This window comes from Lutra lutra, chromosome 12 (assembly GCF_902655055.1).
Source record: "Lutra lutra chromosome 12, mLutLut1.2, whole genome shotgun sequence".
In the NCBI taxonomy this organism is placed as follows: domain Eukaryota; kingdom Metazoa; phylum Chordata; class Mammalia; order Carnivora; family Mustelidae; genus Lutra; species Lutra lutra.
Window position 1 is genome coordinate 90186091 of NC_062289.1, and position 19705 is coordinate 90205795.

Sequence of the window (19705 nt, forward strand, 5' to 3'; positions counted from 1 at the left end):
TACCTCAAAAGAGAAAAAATATGCATGACTGCATCATCTAAAACTATAAAACTTAAAAGACCCAAACAGTCTCAGATACTGAAATTCTGACTTAAAAAAAAAAAATCACAAGACTATACCAAAAGAAGCCAATAAGGTTCAAAGTTTTAAAAAATGTGTATAAATAATGCGTAACTGTGTTTTCAAAATATATCTGTTCTTTAGTAATATAACCAACACCAATTTGGAGGACAGAGTATGAGAAGGGAGAAGGCAGCAGTCAAGAGGTATGGTAGATTGTATTGTATTTTCAAATATGCTCTATCCCTTCCTGGGGGGGATTAACATCAAGTTGTGGCCATGTGACTTGGGTACCTCCTACAGGTACAGAAACAATACTTCCTCATCCGTTTAACTTTAAGCTTGGTGGCAAATTTCTCAGCCAATGAAATGTGAGCAGAAACAGCATACACCACTCCTAAACAGAGGCTTCAATGAGCCATTATGCATCCTGTCATTACTCTTTGCTCTCAGTCAAGAGCCCAGTCAGTCTCTGAGAGGGCTGCCCCATCAACACGATTCCTGCCTGGAGGCAAGAGGATATAAGGAATGCTACCAGTAAATGACTCACAGTGGGCAAGCAGCATGAACAAGAAAAAAACTTCAATTGTTGCAAGATAGTAAGATCTTTCAGGTCTTCTGTTACTGCAGCATAACTGAGCCTAACCTGACTATAGAGGAGGCCATTGAAAAACGTCATCAAACACTTAATGACAGTAGGCCAGTGGCAGTCAAAATGAAGAGAATGGGACTAACTAGAGAGATATCTGGAGGGTGGGGGCGTGGGGTTATCCAATATTATATGATAAGAACCATAAACCAAAGAAACAAAAAACTCAAGGGTACCAAGATACTGAACAGGCCATCACATGGAAGTAGGATTAGACGAATTATATATGAGCACCAAAGAATAGGATTAAGATTTTTTTTTAAACAATTACAGGAAACAGACTTCTGCTCAGCATAAGAGACTTTCAAACAATGAACTCTGTAACATCCAACTAACTAATGGAATGTTTTGACATTTCTCTGAAAATGAAAAGAACTCCTTTAGAAAGCTGTGCTCACACAACCAGAAGTTTTCAAGGAAAGGATGGATGACCACATAAAAAAGGATATTATAGAAAAGGATTCCAGAATTATCTGGGTAAACAGGCTAACTGACTTAATTTAGTGTCCAAATTCTGAAAATAGTATTACTGATATTTCTATTTTCTAATATTAACAGTGAAGAAATCTGACAGAACACCACCTCAAATTTTCTAATATTAACAGCCATTTATGAGCTCTTAAAATGAGAAAGGTACTATGCTGAGCAAAACAATCCTTCACCATTTTAAAGGTAAAGAACAAGGACTCTGCAAGCTTAAGTCACTTGCCCAAGTCATATATTAATTAAGCTGGCAAAGCAGAGACGTAAAACATCTTCCATCTCTGAAGGCAATGAAGAAATGGACGTGTAGCCATGTGTGCCCCTGTATTACAGGCCAGATACGTTAGCTTCTACCTGACACCTTAAAGGACAATGCTCTTGAGTAACCAACAGTGAGGTTTTTGGTTTTCTTAATGAACAGATGACATTGGCATATACAGTGCAGTGTATGCAAATGCTGCAGAGCTATAGGAGGAATAAGTAAATGAAAGATAAAATGTTCAAAGCCCTATTGCCTTAGAATTTAAAATATTCTACACATATCAATACAGTATTACCTCAGCACCAATCAATAGCAATAAAAATGAAATTATTCTGTGTGACGTTTACAATGTTATCTTAATTTCTATAGTGAAGTTATTTGAATAAACCACAGCAGTAACTCACCCTCCTGTGCCCACTAGCCACTGCTGCCTTTTGGAAAAAAGATCAATTTCTAGGACTCCTACTTAGCGGTAAGTGAGAGCCTCTCAAGGTAGTTAATGGAATTGCTTTTTAATTAAACAAATCCATATCTTAAAAATACAAAAAGCAGAAATGATAAACCACTAGTATAAGCTTTGTTAATATGCGAACTAGGAAAAAAATAGTTTGGGAAGCACAAACACCCTGCAGGTAATACATTCCTTGATGATGTGCTTCAATAACCTTAATTCTGGCTCTCATGCTAGAAACTCAAAACACCCTCAATGCGAAACCCAGTCAGTCTTTCTGAATAGAAAGGGCAAGGCATGATAGAAAATTGCCAAGCCAGAAATAAAATAGGAAACTGTATTTCAATAAATTTAGGCTGTAAACAAATTTATTAAGTTTACAGCAAATGATCTAAGCTAGGGACAAAAAGGGTAAGAAGCATGGGTTAGCCAAACCAGATTCTGGTGATAATGAATCAAGAGAGCTAAAAACCACCATTTAAAAGGATTCCCTGCCTCATAAGCAGGCTAATTTTCACTCATACAACACAGCTACTTAAAGTTTGGTGAAAAGAGAACATTATTTTGAAAGGCAAAGGAATTATTACAATTTTTCCCAAAAAATCTCAACTTGTCCTTTTTAATTGTAGTAAGGGAGCTAAATAGCTTGATTATTATTTTCTAAAAGAAATACTATTTCAAAGTAAAGTCTTGTAAGAGGATTCAAATCAAAGTATGCAAAATAATAAATTTATGGGGAAAGGAATTAACAATTCTCGAACAGTAACAATAGATCAAGTATTATATAGCACATATCACATACATCATCTAACAAAAACTCAAGTTGCACAATATCCTTCACTTAATTTAAAAGTGTTTACTAAGGCTTAGTGAGGTTAGGGTAACTGTCCAAGTTTCACAGTCCAACAAACTGTGAAACCAAACCAAGGTCTAACCCAAAGTTCTTTAGCTATCTGAAGATTTACTGCATGACATACTGCATATGTCACAATTAACTTTCCTATCGAATAATAACTTAACCTGAACTTCAGGAGTTTTTTTAAAGATTGATTTCCTTCCTTCCTTCCTTCCTTCCTTCCTTTATTTGAGAGAGAACATGGACGCGTGTGCTTGAGAAGGGGAAGAAACAGACTCCCACTGAGTAGGGAGCCTGACATGAGGCTTGTTCCCAGGACACCTGAGCTGAAGACAGATGCTTAATCAACTGAGCACCCCTCAAGTTCAGTTTTTATCACAAATTTGGAATTCATGGGCATAGAATAAATGAATTATCTCCATTTTTCTTCTCTCCCAGCTTTTCTGTTCTTCTAATTTTCTCCCATTTAAAACACAAAAAACTGAAAAGAACTAGTTCAACCACAAGTTAATAATTTTTCTGGAAAAAAATGATATTAAAAAACACAGTGAGCTATTTTTTAAAATATGTGTTTTATTCCACATACATTACAAATCTTCATGAAAAAGACTGTGTTTGGGGTGCCTGGGTGGCTCAGTCAAAGAAGCGTCTGTCTGCCTTTGGCTCAGGTCATGATCCCAGGATCCTGAGATTGAGCTCCACATGGGGTTCCCTGCTCAGCAGAGAGCCTGCTTCTCCCTTTCCCTCTGCTGCTCCCCCTGCTTGTGTTCCCTCTCTCGCTGTCTGTCAAATAAATAAATAAAATCTTAAAAAGAAAAAAAAAAAAGACTGTGTTTAAAGGTACGTTAGTTATTATACATATAATAAGACCTTTGTTATGGCATCAGATTATAGAAACAGTCAAGTTTCCACATATTCCTGAAGGGACTTTGTGTGTACTTTTGTTCTGCCGTAGGAAAAAGGAGAAAGAATTATCAAATATTTGAAATATTTAAGAATACTCAACTCTCAAAAATCAATGCTTCTAAAATGCACTGCCTTAGTAACAAATGGATGGCCTCTAGGTCCAATCCAAGGCACAGAGATGGGAACTGAAGCTCAAAATGAAAAAGATATATTTGGTGGGAAAGGTCATTCTGAGTGACTTTAATGGTGACAACTTATCACCATCTGAGGTACCCTAAGCATTGACACTGTAGTGACATCACCATAACTAACAGCTTGGTTAAGGAACTGAATAGTACCAGAATGTCATTTCAGCCTTGATCACCTGAAAGTACCAAATAAAGACTCAGAAAGAGAAATGAAAAAGTTTTTCCCATAGAAGTTCTTAATTAGGGGCACCTGAGTGGCTCAGTGGGTTAAAGCCTCTGCCTTCGGCTCAGGTCATGATCCTGGGGTCCTGGGATCGAGCCCCGCATCGGGCTTTCTGCTCAGCCGGGAGCCTGCTTCCCTTCCTCTCTCTCTCTGCCTGCCTCTGCCTACTTGTGATCTCTGTCTGTCAAATAAATAAATAAAATCTTTAAAAAAAAAAAAAAGAAGAAGAAGTTCTTAATTAACCCGTTCCTTCTCATCTGTTTTTCCCCTTAAAACACTATCCGAGCCAGGAATATACTGTTACGCCATAAAGTAAAGAGGCACTAGAACAATGATGACAGGTCAAAAGGCCATTAAAGCCATCATGATGGGGCTTCCCCTGGTCAAACCTGGAAGAATTTACACATCAAAATAAATAATGGTAGTAATGAATTATATAATCTAATGAATAAGAAAGAAATTCATTTCTCCAAATTTATATAACTAAAAAGATTAGGGGAGATTAAAAACATACATACATGCATACGTACAAGAAAACGAAAAGCTCTTCCGTATAAAAAGAATGTCAAACAATGAAAGTAGAAAGAATGGTGACATTTAAAAATTAATATAACACAGCCATAACTCTCCTAATTTATACAAAAGAAGATAAAACACAAGTCAAAATGTGGTAACAGGATAATTACACAATCTCATTGTATCTGGCCACAAATTACTTAATAATTACAAGGACAGAAAACAAAGGTCACAGTTAACAAGTACTTATTAATTTACAGTGAAGAAATCTGACAGAACACCACCTCAAACAAGTGATCAACAATGTTAATATCATTGACACAGAAAATATAGGCCTCCTGGTTTGATATACTGAGAAAGACACAACATTACTTCTATGTATTTATAGTATTACTATAAAATGCATAACCTAAATCTAGTCATGAGGAGACTATCTAAAATTGAGGGACATTATATAAACCATAAGGCCTGAACTCATTCAAAATGTCAATGTCAAGAAAGAAAAAAAAAAAAAAAGGCTAAGGAACACTTCTAGATTTAAAGAGACATGAAAACTAAAATATATGATCCTGGATTGGATCCTAGTGGAAAGGGGTTTAAGATATCAAGGACATAACTGGGACACTGATGACCTCTGAGCTGAACTACAGATTAGATAACAGCATTTTATCAATGTTAGATTTCCTAATTCTCATAATTACACAGTGCTTACATGACTGGATACACTTGTCCTTAGGAAATGTATACCTAAACACTTAGGAGTTAAAGAAAGAACAATCTCAAGTGTGCAAATGACTTGAATGGCTCAGGAAGTAAATTTAAAATACAAGTGTTAGGAGTAAAAGGGCAAGCAATCACACAAACTAAAAAGCAAACCAGGTAAAAGAAAAACTAACTGGTGAATCGTAAAGGATATATGAAGTTCCTTGTGCTATTCCTAGAACTTCCCTAAGGTTAAAATTGTATCAATATAAAAGGAAGGAGATTTATATAATTTTATCTGCATAAAACTGTATGTGAAAGCATTCTGAGAATTACAGGAAAACCTGGGAATACCCAGCACTACACTTGAGTGTCTCAAGACAACCGTGATGCTGTTCCTTCTCTTACCTTTCTAACAGATTGTGGATTGCTTTGAAGAGCAGTGTCCGACATTCATAGGAAAGGCCATTTTCCCAGAGTCCTTCTTCCACAACTGAAAAAAGCAAAACAAAACAAAAAACTGAACCAGTAAGAAAGGTGTCCAAATAAAAATTAACTTTCAAAACATTTTTCTAAAGCAAGGTTAATGCATTCACTGAAATGAATTATCTTGTGCTGAAACTGAGAAAGGAAGTTAAATACTTGCCCAACATCATAAAATACCTATGTACAGAAGGAAATCACACGTTTCAATTTTGAAGTCTTCAGAATATAAGCATGATAAAACCCCTCTCTGGTAAAAGTCTCTCTAACTCGATTCTTCAAAATTTGAATTCATTTGAAATTCTCAAATTAATCTTTCTACCTAACAGTGCCACAAAGACAAATTTTATTAAAATTCTATTTAAAGATAACAAAATGTCACAAACTAATGCTAAGGTTAGCATCTGTATTTTTAGAGGAAAAACCAAAAGGAGAAAATGTTCAAAGATGTTAGTTATGCAAATTTCCTTCAATGTTCTAAAGGCAGTATCTCAATAGGATTTTAACAACATGATTTTAGGGGATATGCCAAGAAACCAAATCTTAATAGAAAATCAAATTTATTTCCTAAACTCGTAATTTCATTAATGATTGACATTTTGGGAAATACCATATTTGCCTTGGAAATATAACATAACACTGAGCTACATGTAACTCTAACACCAAGAAAATCCAACAGACTAACAATACCCTATGCATTCCTAACATTCTTTTCATATATAAAAGGATGTAAAACACCCTAGAGAAGACAGCTAATTTCCTTTTAAATTATATTAGTTCAGTTCAAGATAGCAAAAAATTGGAAGGATGGAAACGACATTTGCAGAAGAAAATTTTCTCTCCCTTTTACTTATCTTGACAAAAGCACTCACCAGAAAAAATTCTGACAGAGAATTAAAACACATGTTAAATCCACGATGCATCTGTAATGCTTTTACCACACCAAAAGACATCTCAAAATGCATCTCCATATTCTCCAATAACATAGAATCAGAAAAAGTGTATTTACATTCAGGGGTTTTATCTATAGGACTTTTTTTATAATGATAAAACTGGATAATTTTATTCTTGGTATGTCAGATAGGTTCTTTATTTTCCTGCCTATGTGGCTAACCATGATTTACCAAATTTTCCCAAAGCAACCTCTGTCAGAAACATTTTATTATTTATCACAAAGAAATGAAAATAAAGTACAGCAAATAAACAAACATTGCTGCTAGCAACAGACTGCCTCTGTTGAAGACAAAACAACCGAAGTTTTCTACAATCCACTGTCGGTGTCATGAATCTGTGTTCTCACACATTTATCTTCTAGGAAGAGCTTTTCCTGGGTAAGAAAGAGAGCTAACATTTCAAGAAAATGAACACCCCATATTAATTTGCTTTTCCTTCCTAATGTGTCTCACTGACGGCAAGACACCATCAAATTTTAAGAAGCACAATTTTTTATACATCACTGAAGGCGAAGGGTTCTGTAGAAGTTAGCTGCCAATTAAACTGTAACATGGCTCTTATCACTTAACAATTTTTAATTTGCAATTATTTAAAGAGCTTTTATATTTTTTGACTTTTTTTTTTTTTTTTTTTTTTTTTTTTTTTAGATTTATTTATTTTAGAGGGAGAGAAAGGAACCCAGGGGTAGGGACAGAGAGAGAGGGAGAGAGACGCAGAGAAGCAGATCTCCTGCTGAGCACAGGGCTCAATCCTGAAATTATGACCTGAGCCAAAGCCAGGAGTGGGAGGCTTAACTGACTGAGCCTTCCAGGTGCCCTATTAACTTGTTTTTCAAGTATCATTATTGTATATACATGAAACAGATAACATAAGCCCTCCCAGAGAAAGGTTAAAAATTCCTAAAAATTCGTCAGCATTCAGTGTGTGACTCTTCTGAACCACTCTGTGACTCAGTCACTAGTGTCAGTGTTTTTCTACATAACAGTCTTTTGTGTCATAAAGAGTGCTGGTGATACAGCATTTGTGAAGAGTACCACTCTTCTTTCCAAGATTTTTTTTCCAAGTTGGTGACACCTATTCTGCATGTTTTCTTTTAATTAAAAAAATTAATTAAAATCTTCAAACACACTTTAAAATAACAGCACCAATAAATTTCTAAATCAAATTATCAACATTGTGTCATCTGCTTCAACCACCCTGTTTTTTTCTTTCTTTTTGTTTGCTTTGATATACTTTAAAGTACGTACTTTGGTATACACCAAATCAGAATCCAAACAAGGTCAGTGGACTCTCATGTCACATCTCTTAAGTCTCCTTAATCTGCAACAGCTCATCTTTTTTTTTTGAACATGTCATTAACTTATTGACAAAACCAGTTACGTATCTTATAGAATACTTCATATTCAAGTCTAATTGCTTCCTCATATTTTTTTTTAATGTTGGTGCTACTCTGACCTTAGTGAAATATGTCAAATTCTCAAACAGCCATAACTCTCTATTTTTTCCTCTAATGGTCCTGAAATACTCTATCTGAAATGTTTAAGTGTTACAGCTGTCCAATCATGCAATGTGGAATACTAAACAAGTTTGAGCAATGCCAACTACAATTTTTAGATACCATTATAATTTTATCATGATTTCAACAATTTTAAAAGAGACTGTAGAACTTATTTTGTTCCTTCAAAAAAATTCTTTAAAGAACAATAAAAAAACCACTACAAGTAACACCATATTTAATGTTAAAAGACTATTTTCCCCCTAATATCAAGAACAAGGCAAGGATGTCTGCTCACCACTCCTATTCCAATTCAATGGACATGTCAGCCAATACAGTAAGGCAAGGGAGAAAAAAAAAAAGTACCAGGCATACTAATTGGAAAAGAAGAAATAAAAACATCTTTGTTCACAAATGACATGACTATTAGAAAATCCTACAGAATCAACAGAAAAAAATCTAAAAATCAGTAGATCTAAACACAGAATACTAGAATTAACAGAAACAAAAAGAAATCATATTCCTATAAACTATAATGAATAAGAAATTGCATTTTTTGAGATTTTCATTTATAGTAGCACCAAAACCCATGAAGTTCTTGGATATAAAACTTAAAATTTAGATCTTTTAAGACCTAAAGTTTTTTAAGTGATAAACTGTGATAATGATAAATGAAATCAAAGAGACATAAATAAATGCAGAAGTATATATTGGTCACAGACAGAAAAAGTTATTATTGCCAAGATGTCAATTCTTCTAAAATGAATCTATAACATCAACTCAATTACCACCAAGAATATCTGCAGGATTTTCTATAGAAAGAGAAAAATTGCATTTATATGACAAAGCAAAGGAACTAGAATACCCAAAGTAATGTGGTAAAAGGAAAATATAGCTAGGAGACTTACACCATCTGATTTCCAGATTTACTACAGAACCAGCATTGACAAGAGAGTGTGGTACTAGAAATAGGATAGATCTACACATCAACAGAATAAAGAGTCCACAAACATATGGTCAATAGACTTCCAAAAAAGATATAAAGGTAATTCCGTGGAGAAAGAACAGTCTTTACAACAAATGCTGAAATAAATGAATATCTCTATGCAAAAAACTTTAAAAAAAGAGCTTCAACCCATAGATCACGCCATATAGAAAAATGCAACCCCAAAACGCTAAACCTAAAACTATGAAATTTCAAAAAACGTAAGAGAAACTTTATTTATATAAGCTTAGATCAGCAAAAAATTTTCATATATAACACCTAAAGCATGATCTATAATGAAAAATTGTTCAATAGGGTTTCATCAAAATGAAGAACTCTGCTCTTCAAAAAAACATGGAAAAGTTATGTTCAGCTATACAAAAGACAAGCCAAAGATGAGAGATAAAGCAGTTACAAATCATACATCTGACAAGAACTTGTATTTACAATATGACACTCTTCTTTAAAAAATCTCAAAACAACACCAAGGGGGGAAAAACCATTTTAAATAGTGGACAACAGATGCGAACAAACACTTCACCAAAGAAGACTCATAAATGGCAAATAAAAACATGAAGAGAGGGGCGCCTGGGTGGCTCAGTGGGTTAAGCCTCTGCCTTCGGCTCGGGTCATGATCTCGGGGTCCTGGGATCGAGCCCCACATCGGGCTCCCTGCTCAGCAGGGAGCCTGCTTCCCTTCCTCTCTCTCTGCCTGCCTCTCTGCCTACTTGTGATCTCTGTCTGTGAAATAAATAAATAAAATCTTTAAAAAAAAACAAAACAAAACATGAAGAGATGCTCAAAACATCACCAGTCATTAAGGAGATGCAAATTAAAATCACAGTATCATCTACCAGAGTGGCTTAAAAGAAAAACTGAAAATACTAAGTGCTAGTGAGCACAGAGTAATTGTAATGGTCATGTACTGCTGACAGGAATGCAAAAATAGTACAGCCACTTTTGAACAGCTGACTTTGGCAATTTTTTCTGAAGTTAAACATATACTTGCTATGCAGCCCAGAAATATCCATCCTGTGTGTGTGTGTGTGCGTGTGTGTGTGTGTGTGTGTGTGTGTATTCAAGTAGAATTAAGAACTTATGTCCACATGAAAAACTATAGCAAATATTTATAGCTGGTCTGTTGTTGTTTTTCCAAAAATGTCAGTAACTGGAAACCACCCAAAAAGTCCCCCAACTGGGGAAAGAACAAACAGTAGACAATCCATACACTGGGATACTAGTCAGAAATAAAAGGCTCCTGGGTAGCTCCACACTTAAGTACACAGCTTTTGATTTCAGCTCAGGTCATGATGTTAGCGTCCTGGGATCAGCCCTGCATAGGGCTCTGTGCTGGGCAGGGAGTGGGCTTGAAGATTCTCTCTCCCTCTCCCTCTGTCCCTATCCTGGCTCACATGCCCATGAGTTCTTTCTCTCTCTCAAATAAATAAATCAAAGAAAGGAAATGAAAGAGAAAGAGAAAGGGAAAGAAAAAGAAAGAATGGGAGGGAGAGAGAGAGAGAAAAAAAAAGGAAAGGAGGGAGGGTAAGAGGGGTAGGAAGGAAGGAAGGAAGGATGGAAGGAAGGAAGGAAAGAGAGGGAGGGAGGGAGGGAAAGAAAGAAAGAAGGAAAGAAAAAGAGAGAGACAGAGGAAGGGAGAAAGAAGTTAAAAGAACTGATTTACTCAAAACATGGATGAATGTCATGCTAAGTGAAAAAAGCCATCATACTCAAAAAGCCACATGCTTTATGATTCATTCATATGGCATTCTCACAAAGGCAAATTTAAGGTAAAGTGAATGTTTAATGGATTCCCATTCCCATTCCCGTCCCTGGAATGGGAGTGGTTGGTAACAAAGGGACATGGGAAATTTGGGGAATCATGGAACTGTTCTACATCTTGATTCTCTCAAAAATCAAAATGGTTATACATAACCATGTATATTTGGTAAAACTTATAGACTAAAAACCGTAAAACTTACCATCTTTTACTGCTCTACATAAACTCATTTTACTATTAGACACGGCTTCTGAACCTATGCCATTATGAATGAATATACTTACTGATTTTTTTTTATATTTTTAGTGTTGAAAATGAGAACAGGATATGAATCAGAAGAACTCCTACTCTAAATCTACATATCCTGAACATGATTGTTTTTATCCAAACAATATGATTTATTTGGTTAAGCTTCATTCACAAATTATTAAAAGCAAAAAAACAAAACACACACACAAAAAAACAGTTTCACCCACAAGAGACTACAGACTAGAGTGGTCCACCCTTACAATATACTACACTGGGGGTCCTGGGTGGCTCAGTCATTAAGCATCTGCCTTTGGCTCTGGTCATAGTCCCAGGATCCTGGGATCGAGCCCCCACATCGGGCTCTCTGCTCGTGGGGAGTATGCTTCTCCCTCTCTCATTCCTCCTGCTTAGGTTCCTGATCTGGCTATCTCTCTGTCGAATAAATAAATAAAATCTTAAGAAAAAATACAGTATACTATAAATAGCATTAAATATTTCATATTAAGTACTGCAAATAATACAAAGAGAACAAAAATTTCTCTAAAACATTTCTCAAAAAATTCTTAAATACTGAAAGTTTGAAAAATACCCTTATTAATATACTTTTTATATGGCAATTCTCATATTTTCCTTTATATTATGTAAATTTATATAAAGTTTAGGCACCAATTAAATAGAACACTGGGAAGAAAGAGTAACACAAAGTAAAACAAATCGGACTACAATAAGCTCTTGTTTAAGTATACGAAGGCTTAAGAAACAACAGAAAATTATAAATTATCCTATAAGCTAACCAGTAAAATTCAAAATGTAAGTCAGCAGAGGTAATTTACAAGGCCACAGTATTTGGATTTCAAATGAACACCTAAATTTCATCTTACATATTAAAGATTCAAGAGAAGTCAATAATTTATTGGAAGTCAACAACTGTAATCAAGGATAACCCCTCTACTAAATAATATCAATTAGGCCATGCATTTTAAGGATAATGCATTAGTTTGCTACTCTTTTTTTTTTTTTTAAGATTTTATTTATTTATTTGACAGAGAGAAATCACAAGTAAGCAGAGAGGCAGGCAGAGAGAGAGGAGGAAGCAGGCTCCCCGCTGAGCAGAAAGCCCGATGTGGGGCTCGAACCCAGGACCTGGGATCATGACCTGAGCCGAAGGCAGCGGCCTAACCCACTGAGCCACCCAGGCGCCCCAGTTTGCTACTCTTTTAACTTACTGTTTTTAAACACCAAGCGTACTTGTGGAAAGGAACAAAAGACCAAGCTTTATTATCTACTTCATGTACAAAATTTCCAGAAATAAAAGAGCAGTGGATTTTCAATGAATCTCTAAAACGCTAACATAAGTTAAATCTAGAACAGCATTTTTGGAATCTAATATGTATTTGGCCAACATACACTGGCCACAGTTCTTGGCTATGTTATGCCTCAAGCACCAGGCTAGAAATTAGGAATGCTCTCAAAAAACTAATATAGATTTTGAAAACCACTGTAAGGCAACAACAACTTTAAATCCTTTGCAGTACAACTATCAAACATTTTTTTAAAATAAAAAAAATTTAAGTCTTTTATTTTAAAATAAGAGTAAGATAAAATAACTTACTATCAAGGTTGATTTTCTACCTAGGAAGAAAGCCTAGGATTTCTAGGCTAGAAAGCCTAGATTTCTGAGGCTTTCTTCTATGTACTAAGCTTTGAATGGAACACTACCCACAAATGGGGGAGTGGGGAGAACGTTTTCACCACAGTGCCATGATACAGAGTGAAGGACATATGGCATTTAGCCACTCAGTATTTGACTTCTTCCGATCACTGGGAATTGCCTATTTCATACGTTCTGCTGGGTGTCAAATACGGTCACCCCTAGCAGGAGCTAAAAACAAATGCTCTCTTCCATCCTCTCCAGCAATATGGACAAGGACATATATGCTAAAGTCCACTAGATGCTCCTGCACCACACCTTTGACTCTGGATCTAGTGACAGAAAAGAGTAGACATAGATATTTCTGTCACCACTGGAAATTGAAACCGTAAGATCAAGTTTCTGGTGCTAAAGTAGCAGAGGTACTGCGGCATCTAGTGCTCAGTGGTGACAGCACTAGTATTCTCTTCAAACCAGTTCTGCAGCACTGATTCTAAGATGGACAAATAGTTCAGTGAACACTCAATATTCTTTTAATCAACTCCTTTTCTTAGTCTGCAACTAAGAATTCTGACCAATACAGTTTATTCTAATCTCCAACTTATAAATAAGAAAACTAAGGCTTACAGATCTTAAACTTTCCCAAGGTCACACAACTAATAAATCCAAGAATCTAGAGGCATATATAGCTATATTCAGAAGCTAACAGGATCAAATGTATTTTGTATCTACTTTTTATAAATACTAAATATGCAAACTATACCATTAATTAAACTCCACAAGGGGAAGCAATTTATTTTCATAGCTGCATTGACTAGAATATATCAGATATCCGTAAACATGTGTTTTTGAGTTGACCTAATATTATATTTGCACATACCTTTCAAACTTATTGGATTTAGTTTCAATCTAAAATCTCCTTATATCCAGTTAAGAGGATTAATGACAAGGATGAGATTCAAGTCCAAGTTTTCTGACACTAACAACCATGCTCCTCGCACTATACCATACTTCTCCATAGGGTTAGTGTTACGTTAACCCATCCCATCTACCTCTTATTCTTAAAGCTAGCTACAAAGGCAATCTTCAACACTGAAGTCAACTTTCCCTTTGGATCCACAATTTGCACCTTAATTTAATGTTTTCTAAATAGCTGCAAGTAATTTTTTCAAAGGTAAAACAAAACTGAAATGGCTTCTGTAATCTATACAATTCCAAGAGAAAATCATATTTTAGTTTTAAACTACTTTTTTTCTGAGATACCTTCCTCCCAAAGTGAAATTTAAACTAACATTCCATTTGCTTGATATTTAGATTCTTCAGACAGTATGGGGGGATATGGAGGAGAGACATGGACCAGGTACTAGTAGTCTAAATTAAGTTTCTGTAAATGAAGGAAGATGCATTCAGTACTTAATTCTCTATCTCCCTTCCAAGGTGGACTGAGAAGAAAAGCAACCACCAAGAAATTTATAAGAAAACCTGCAGGTGCTGGACCACATCTTTATGAAACCTACAATCTCCCCAGGGTGAACTGTCTCTTATCTTTAAAATTTTAAAAAGCCTTTCTAATTCTTTTGATCTTTCCAGGTTACATTTAAATACTTATTAATTCTTTAAGAATATAAAGTAGCAATAACACCATCTCTACAGATGACTATAAATCTACTTAAATGTAATGGAAGAATTTTTCTACAAGTTTGTTAGTCTCAGAAAAGAAAGCACCAAAAGACCTAAAACGTGTTCTATAATAAATGAGTGGCAAGATTCAACCAAAACAAAGAATTCCTGAATTAAAACATTCTCCTGTTGTTATGTGGTCTATTATAGCCAAGCTAAAACAGAAAAACAGAACTAAGTAGTGGCACAGCTGCCTATTTTCAAAGAAAAACTATTTTGGCACTAAGTTATCACATTTAAGTTATAAAAGCTATAATCAGAATTTGTTTAACTTGCTGTTATTCAACATTTTTTAATATAGCAATCCTCATAATCAAATATTTAAACTGCCAAAGTACTATATAAATGTTTTTCTTTGAGCAGGAGACAGTGTTTTATAAAGGAAAATTCAGGTAGTAGTAATTACTTCTTAGTGCCCAAATAATTTTTCAAAATCCTCACAAATTGTAATATAACTTCTTTCAACTTTGAGAAACATGGCTCCTTGCAGAATTAATAAGCTTCTCTGAAAGAAAAACCATATAAAAGGTTCAGGAAAAAAGTCAATATGGCAAAATATCAAAGCAGCATATACTTCAATGATTTTTGTGTTTCCCAGCAGAGATCTTGGAAAGATATCCCTTCCAATTCAACCAATGAAACTGACATACTTTACTTGAAGGGGTAAAAGTGGGAGGAGGGAGAATGGAATCGGGTAGGGAGGAGCATAAAAATTGTGAAATCTTGAAGAAATTCAAGTTCATGCTTTTAGAATTTAGGTCACCCTGCCTTACACAGTTTAAAAGTAGAATTACTTTCAAAGAATACATATTTCCTCTGAGCTATGATACATATTTCCTTTTAATGTATCATATTGCTGCAACAGCTGAAATGAACGTCTAGACATCAAAAACACTTCTTACTCCCACCTACTGCTTTTTTACCTCAGGCATCAAAACTAATGAAACCTATTATCCAGAACATTGGGTTCAGTAACCACATTGGCCACTGCAAAAATATTGGAGGGGGGTGGGGCACTCTCTGGGATGGCACTCCTTATTCAGCCATTAAAATTACTGAAAATCAAATTTTGCTCCAAACTCCAGAAATACAAATAGATTAAAGCAAGGAAAATGAAACAAGGAGATTACTTCTCAGGTAGATTTCAGTGACAAACTGCTAAAGATAGCACAGCTCTGAATGCAGGATTTATAATTTGCCCACTGCCTTTGTTTTCTACCTTTATCTGCAATTTATAAAGCATACTAGTTTTTTTAACTGCTTTATTTTTTTAACAGCTTTAAATTGTTAAATCCCCTAACAATTGCGCCAAGCAAATAGCATAATGAAACATCTATCAATTTAATTTTATGGGCTGCATCAAATGAAATGCTTTAAAGATAGAGAATTTTGAAATATCTACTTTCTTAAAATTGACATGAAAAAACTGAGTAACAAAGCAGCATAATGCTACATTAATTCTGAAAATAGCATTATACCCATAAAAAATCCAATTACATACAACACGATTGATCACAGTTATGCTGCCATTGATTGCCTTGTAAAATCTATATTTAAAGTCATTAATAACTAAATGGACTTATTACTTATATCAAATTCAATCTGCTTAGCGCTCTGATTTCCTTGAATTACTTGTGGGTGTAGACTATTTGGTATCACTTAACAAATCTATACTGAAAATAGATTTTAACTTTCCCAATGTCAGTTAATCAATCAAATAAGAATTAGAATAGAAGATATAGACCAAAATACCCCATTTGTTTTGACCTATCTGTAACTTTAAATAATTACTAATATTGTTAATAGTCATAGGACAGAAGTTGTGATTCAAAATTCTAATTTTTTTTAAATTTAAGTATAGCTGACACACAATATTACATTAGTTTCAAGTGTACAGCATAGTGATTCAATTTCTCTATATTATGCTACGTTCACCACAAGTGTAGCTACCATCTGTGATTCACAACTTTAATAGTATAATGTTTTACTAAGGAATCTCTAACAGCATGAGTTCTCTGCCAGTTGCAGGATAACCAGAATTTTAATGACGGTTTCTACACAGCATTGTAGCAGTTGAGACATGACCCAAGTTAGCATTTCAATGGATCACAGGACTCCATGTAAAGCTACTAAACTTTAAATTGAAGGAGACCATAAAACTAAATTTCTAGATAAATTGAACACGACCTTCAAAAGACAATTGCCACAAAAAAACAGTCAGGCTGCAATGTTTCTTTAATAGCTACACAGTGGGGAAAAAAAAATCCTGCACAATGGCTGTTACTGACTTCTAAGAACCAAACTTGCCCCCATTTGCTACTTCTTCCAGAGACTTTTTAAAAATAACTATTACTTTTTACCCTCTAAAGCTATCAATATGCTCTTAATTTTGCTATATAATATACATAAACAAAGGTCTGAAGAAGAGCCATCAAAATTAAGTTATCTTTGGCTGATGGATTAACTACTTTTTTCTGTACCACTTTGTGTTTGCAATAGATTTTTTTAAATAACGCTATTATTTATTGAACAGCTACATGCTTTAAAAAAAAAAAAAGCTACATGCTCAGAAATTACAAGAAAGATCAACATTCGTAGAACAGGAACCACCACAAGACAGAATTAAATTTTGAGAAAGAAATCCAGATACGCAGTTCAGTTAGGACATTTAGTTTAAATCATTAATGCTACAAAATAAACATTTTATAAACTTACACAGACGCACACAGACACAGACACACACACACACAGAGACTGCTACTAACATTCTGACAGGGCAAGTCCCCAAATTGCCTTTTACACTAAAGCTCAAACAGTTGTCTGTCACTGCTATTACAGTGAGTAATCCTTGCAGCTGTAACTGTTTGAAATGCAGCTGTCTGGTTGGCTTTCTCTCCCAACCCCCACTCACCCAGCATTTCTGCTCCTGCTACAATAATCTTAAAGAGCATTTTACAGGAGGCTTAGCCCTGGCTGAGGGCACTCTTCGGCGTGACCGAGAGAACATGGAAACACGATTCATTAGACACGCCTGGAGTGATAACAATGGTGCTGCTTCTTGCTGCCTTTCATTTCGTACATCAGGCTGAGACTAATGCATTCTCGTTACACAACAAGCACATTTACAGACAGGAAAAAACTGTAATCACCTTTGATTAAGAGACAGCATATTTTTCCTATATGAGCCGCCAGCCATACTGACATAGTAATTATTTTTTAACTGACAGGTTAAAATAGCAAATGTAGCAAAAATAACATCTGCCCAAAAAGAGAGAGAAAGAAGAAGGGGGGTGGAGGGGAGATGACTACTATGAATACTTCATACACAAAGGTTTTTCTAGACCAGGCTCCGTGCCATATCCTTTAGACCTGATGGGTACTTCGGTCTGTATTTAAGCTAGACGGTCTATGGCAAATAAGAACAGACCATTACCAAGCAATCTCATTCTACATATCCAATTCTTTGGAGGCAAAAAATACAGAATTTTTTTTTTGTTATCTTAACTGTAATTATTATCAACCTACCTTCCTTACATTCCTTTCACCATAAAACTACAGAATTCAACAGCAGTGTTACTCTCTTCTCTTTTTCCATCATCCCAGCTCTACTACAAAATAATTTGTTCTCTTGACTTTTTCCATTACATAGTTTTACTACAAAATAATTTGTTTCCCTTTACATAAAGCGCTAGGACAAAACAAAAAGTCTGCTTTCTCTTTTAAGTAAAACAGTTTAAAAAAAACCCAACAAATGTATTCTTTATTAAAAACAGGAAAGCAGAATAATAATTTTGTATCTTTTTATCATATCCCCAGCTCATCAATCACTATACCTGGCAAAGGTTTGAATTATAGATATAAAAAGCCTTTAATTTAAAGGGAAAAAAAGTCCTAAGCCGCATTATAGTGAAACATGTAAAGTCAATTTTCAAAAGTAAATCACTTCTCCACATTCCCACACAACTACAGTCTTTTGTGGGTTTATGCATATAGATTGCTGGGTTATTGTTTATGGGGAATTAGGTGGTTAACAGAAGAAATATATATTAACCAGGAATTGAAAGATTACAGTTAAACCAAATTACTGGAAAATATTTTCTCCAGGTTAGTAGGTCCTGTATAATTATTTTTTTAAATGTTAGTCTCTTTCTTAAGCTTTCTATAACACTACTCTATTTTACAATTAAGAATGTGCTAGAGGGCGCCTGGGTGGCTCAGTGGGTTAAAGCCTGCCTTCGGCTCCGGTCATGATCTCAGAGTCCTGGGATAGAGCCCCACTTCGGGCTCTCTGCTTAGCAGGGAGCCTGCTTCCTCCTCTCTCTCTGCCTGCCTCTCTGCCTACTTGTAATCTCTGTCTGTCAAATAAATAAATTGAAAAAAAAAAATCTTTAAAAAAAAAAAAAGAATGTGCTAGAAAACTAGCAAAACAGCATTTGTGAAAATCTGTAACTAAAAAAACAAAAATAAGCGAAGAGGAAAAGTTAAGTGTGGTTCATAAAACTTTGAGAACTAAAATAGCTTTTAAAAAAAAGTTACATAGCACGAATGAATTTCTATAAAACAGCAAAATGCTTGAGCAATTTTTAGCTGCTGGATTTGAGAGTTTTCTGATCTGTGGTACCACACCAGCTTAGAAAGTAGGAAATCTGTAGCCTATCTTCTATGTGTGTGTAAGTGGGTCACTGAGCTCTGATGTGCATTTAGAATCACACAAGTCTAAAATTTTTATCATCTGGAATAAAATTAGTTATTACAGAGGATAACATCTATAGTATTTCTATTCTGTAAGTGTCCAAGTCTCCTTTGTCATGACTCCCCCAAAACTAATCAAATCACTTCTATGACTGTTCCCTGTCTTCTGTCCGAGAGATATAAAATTAATCATCATTATCAAACATGTCACTAAGAAAATTTTTTTATTAAAAAAATTCAACCTAATTGAATTCTTAGTAATGAGAACATTTTGCATTAACAAACGACTTGGTTTACATACGAATTTCCATTATATTAACCTGGTTCTTAGAAGAATCTTAAAAGCCAGAATGTACAATTCTCCCCTCAAGTCTTCAAAATTAATTTGTGCTTTTTTAATTCAAAAACAACCTATTGAAAAGCAATAAAAGCTTCTCAAAACT

At 34.9% G+C, this 19705-nt stretch overlaps 1 protein-coding gene across 1 annotated transcript in view; it reads right to left on the reverse strand.

Annotated features, from left to right (window-relative positions):
* MED13L (mediator complex subunit 13L) overlaps nucleotides 1-19705 on the reverse strand; it is a 294964-nt gene that overhangs the window by 140709 nt on the left and 134550 nt on the right. The window contains 1 exon segment of the mRNA XM_047698034.1: nucleotides 5705-5789. Coding sequence (XP_047553990.1) covers nucleotides 5705-5789 — 85 coding nt within the window.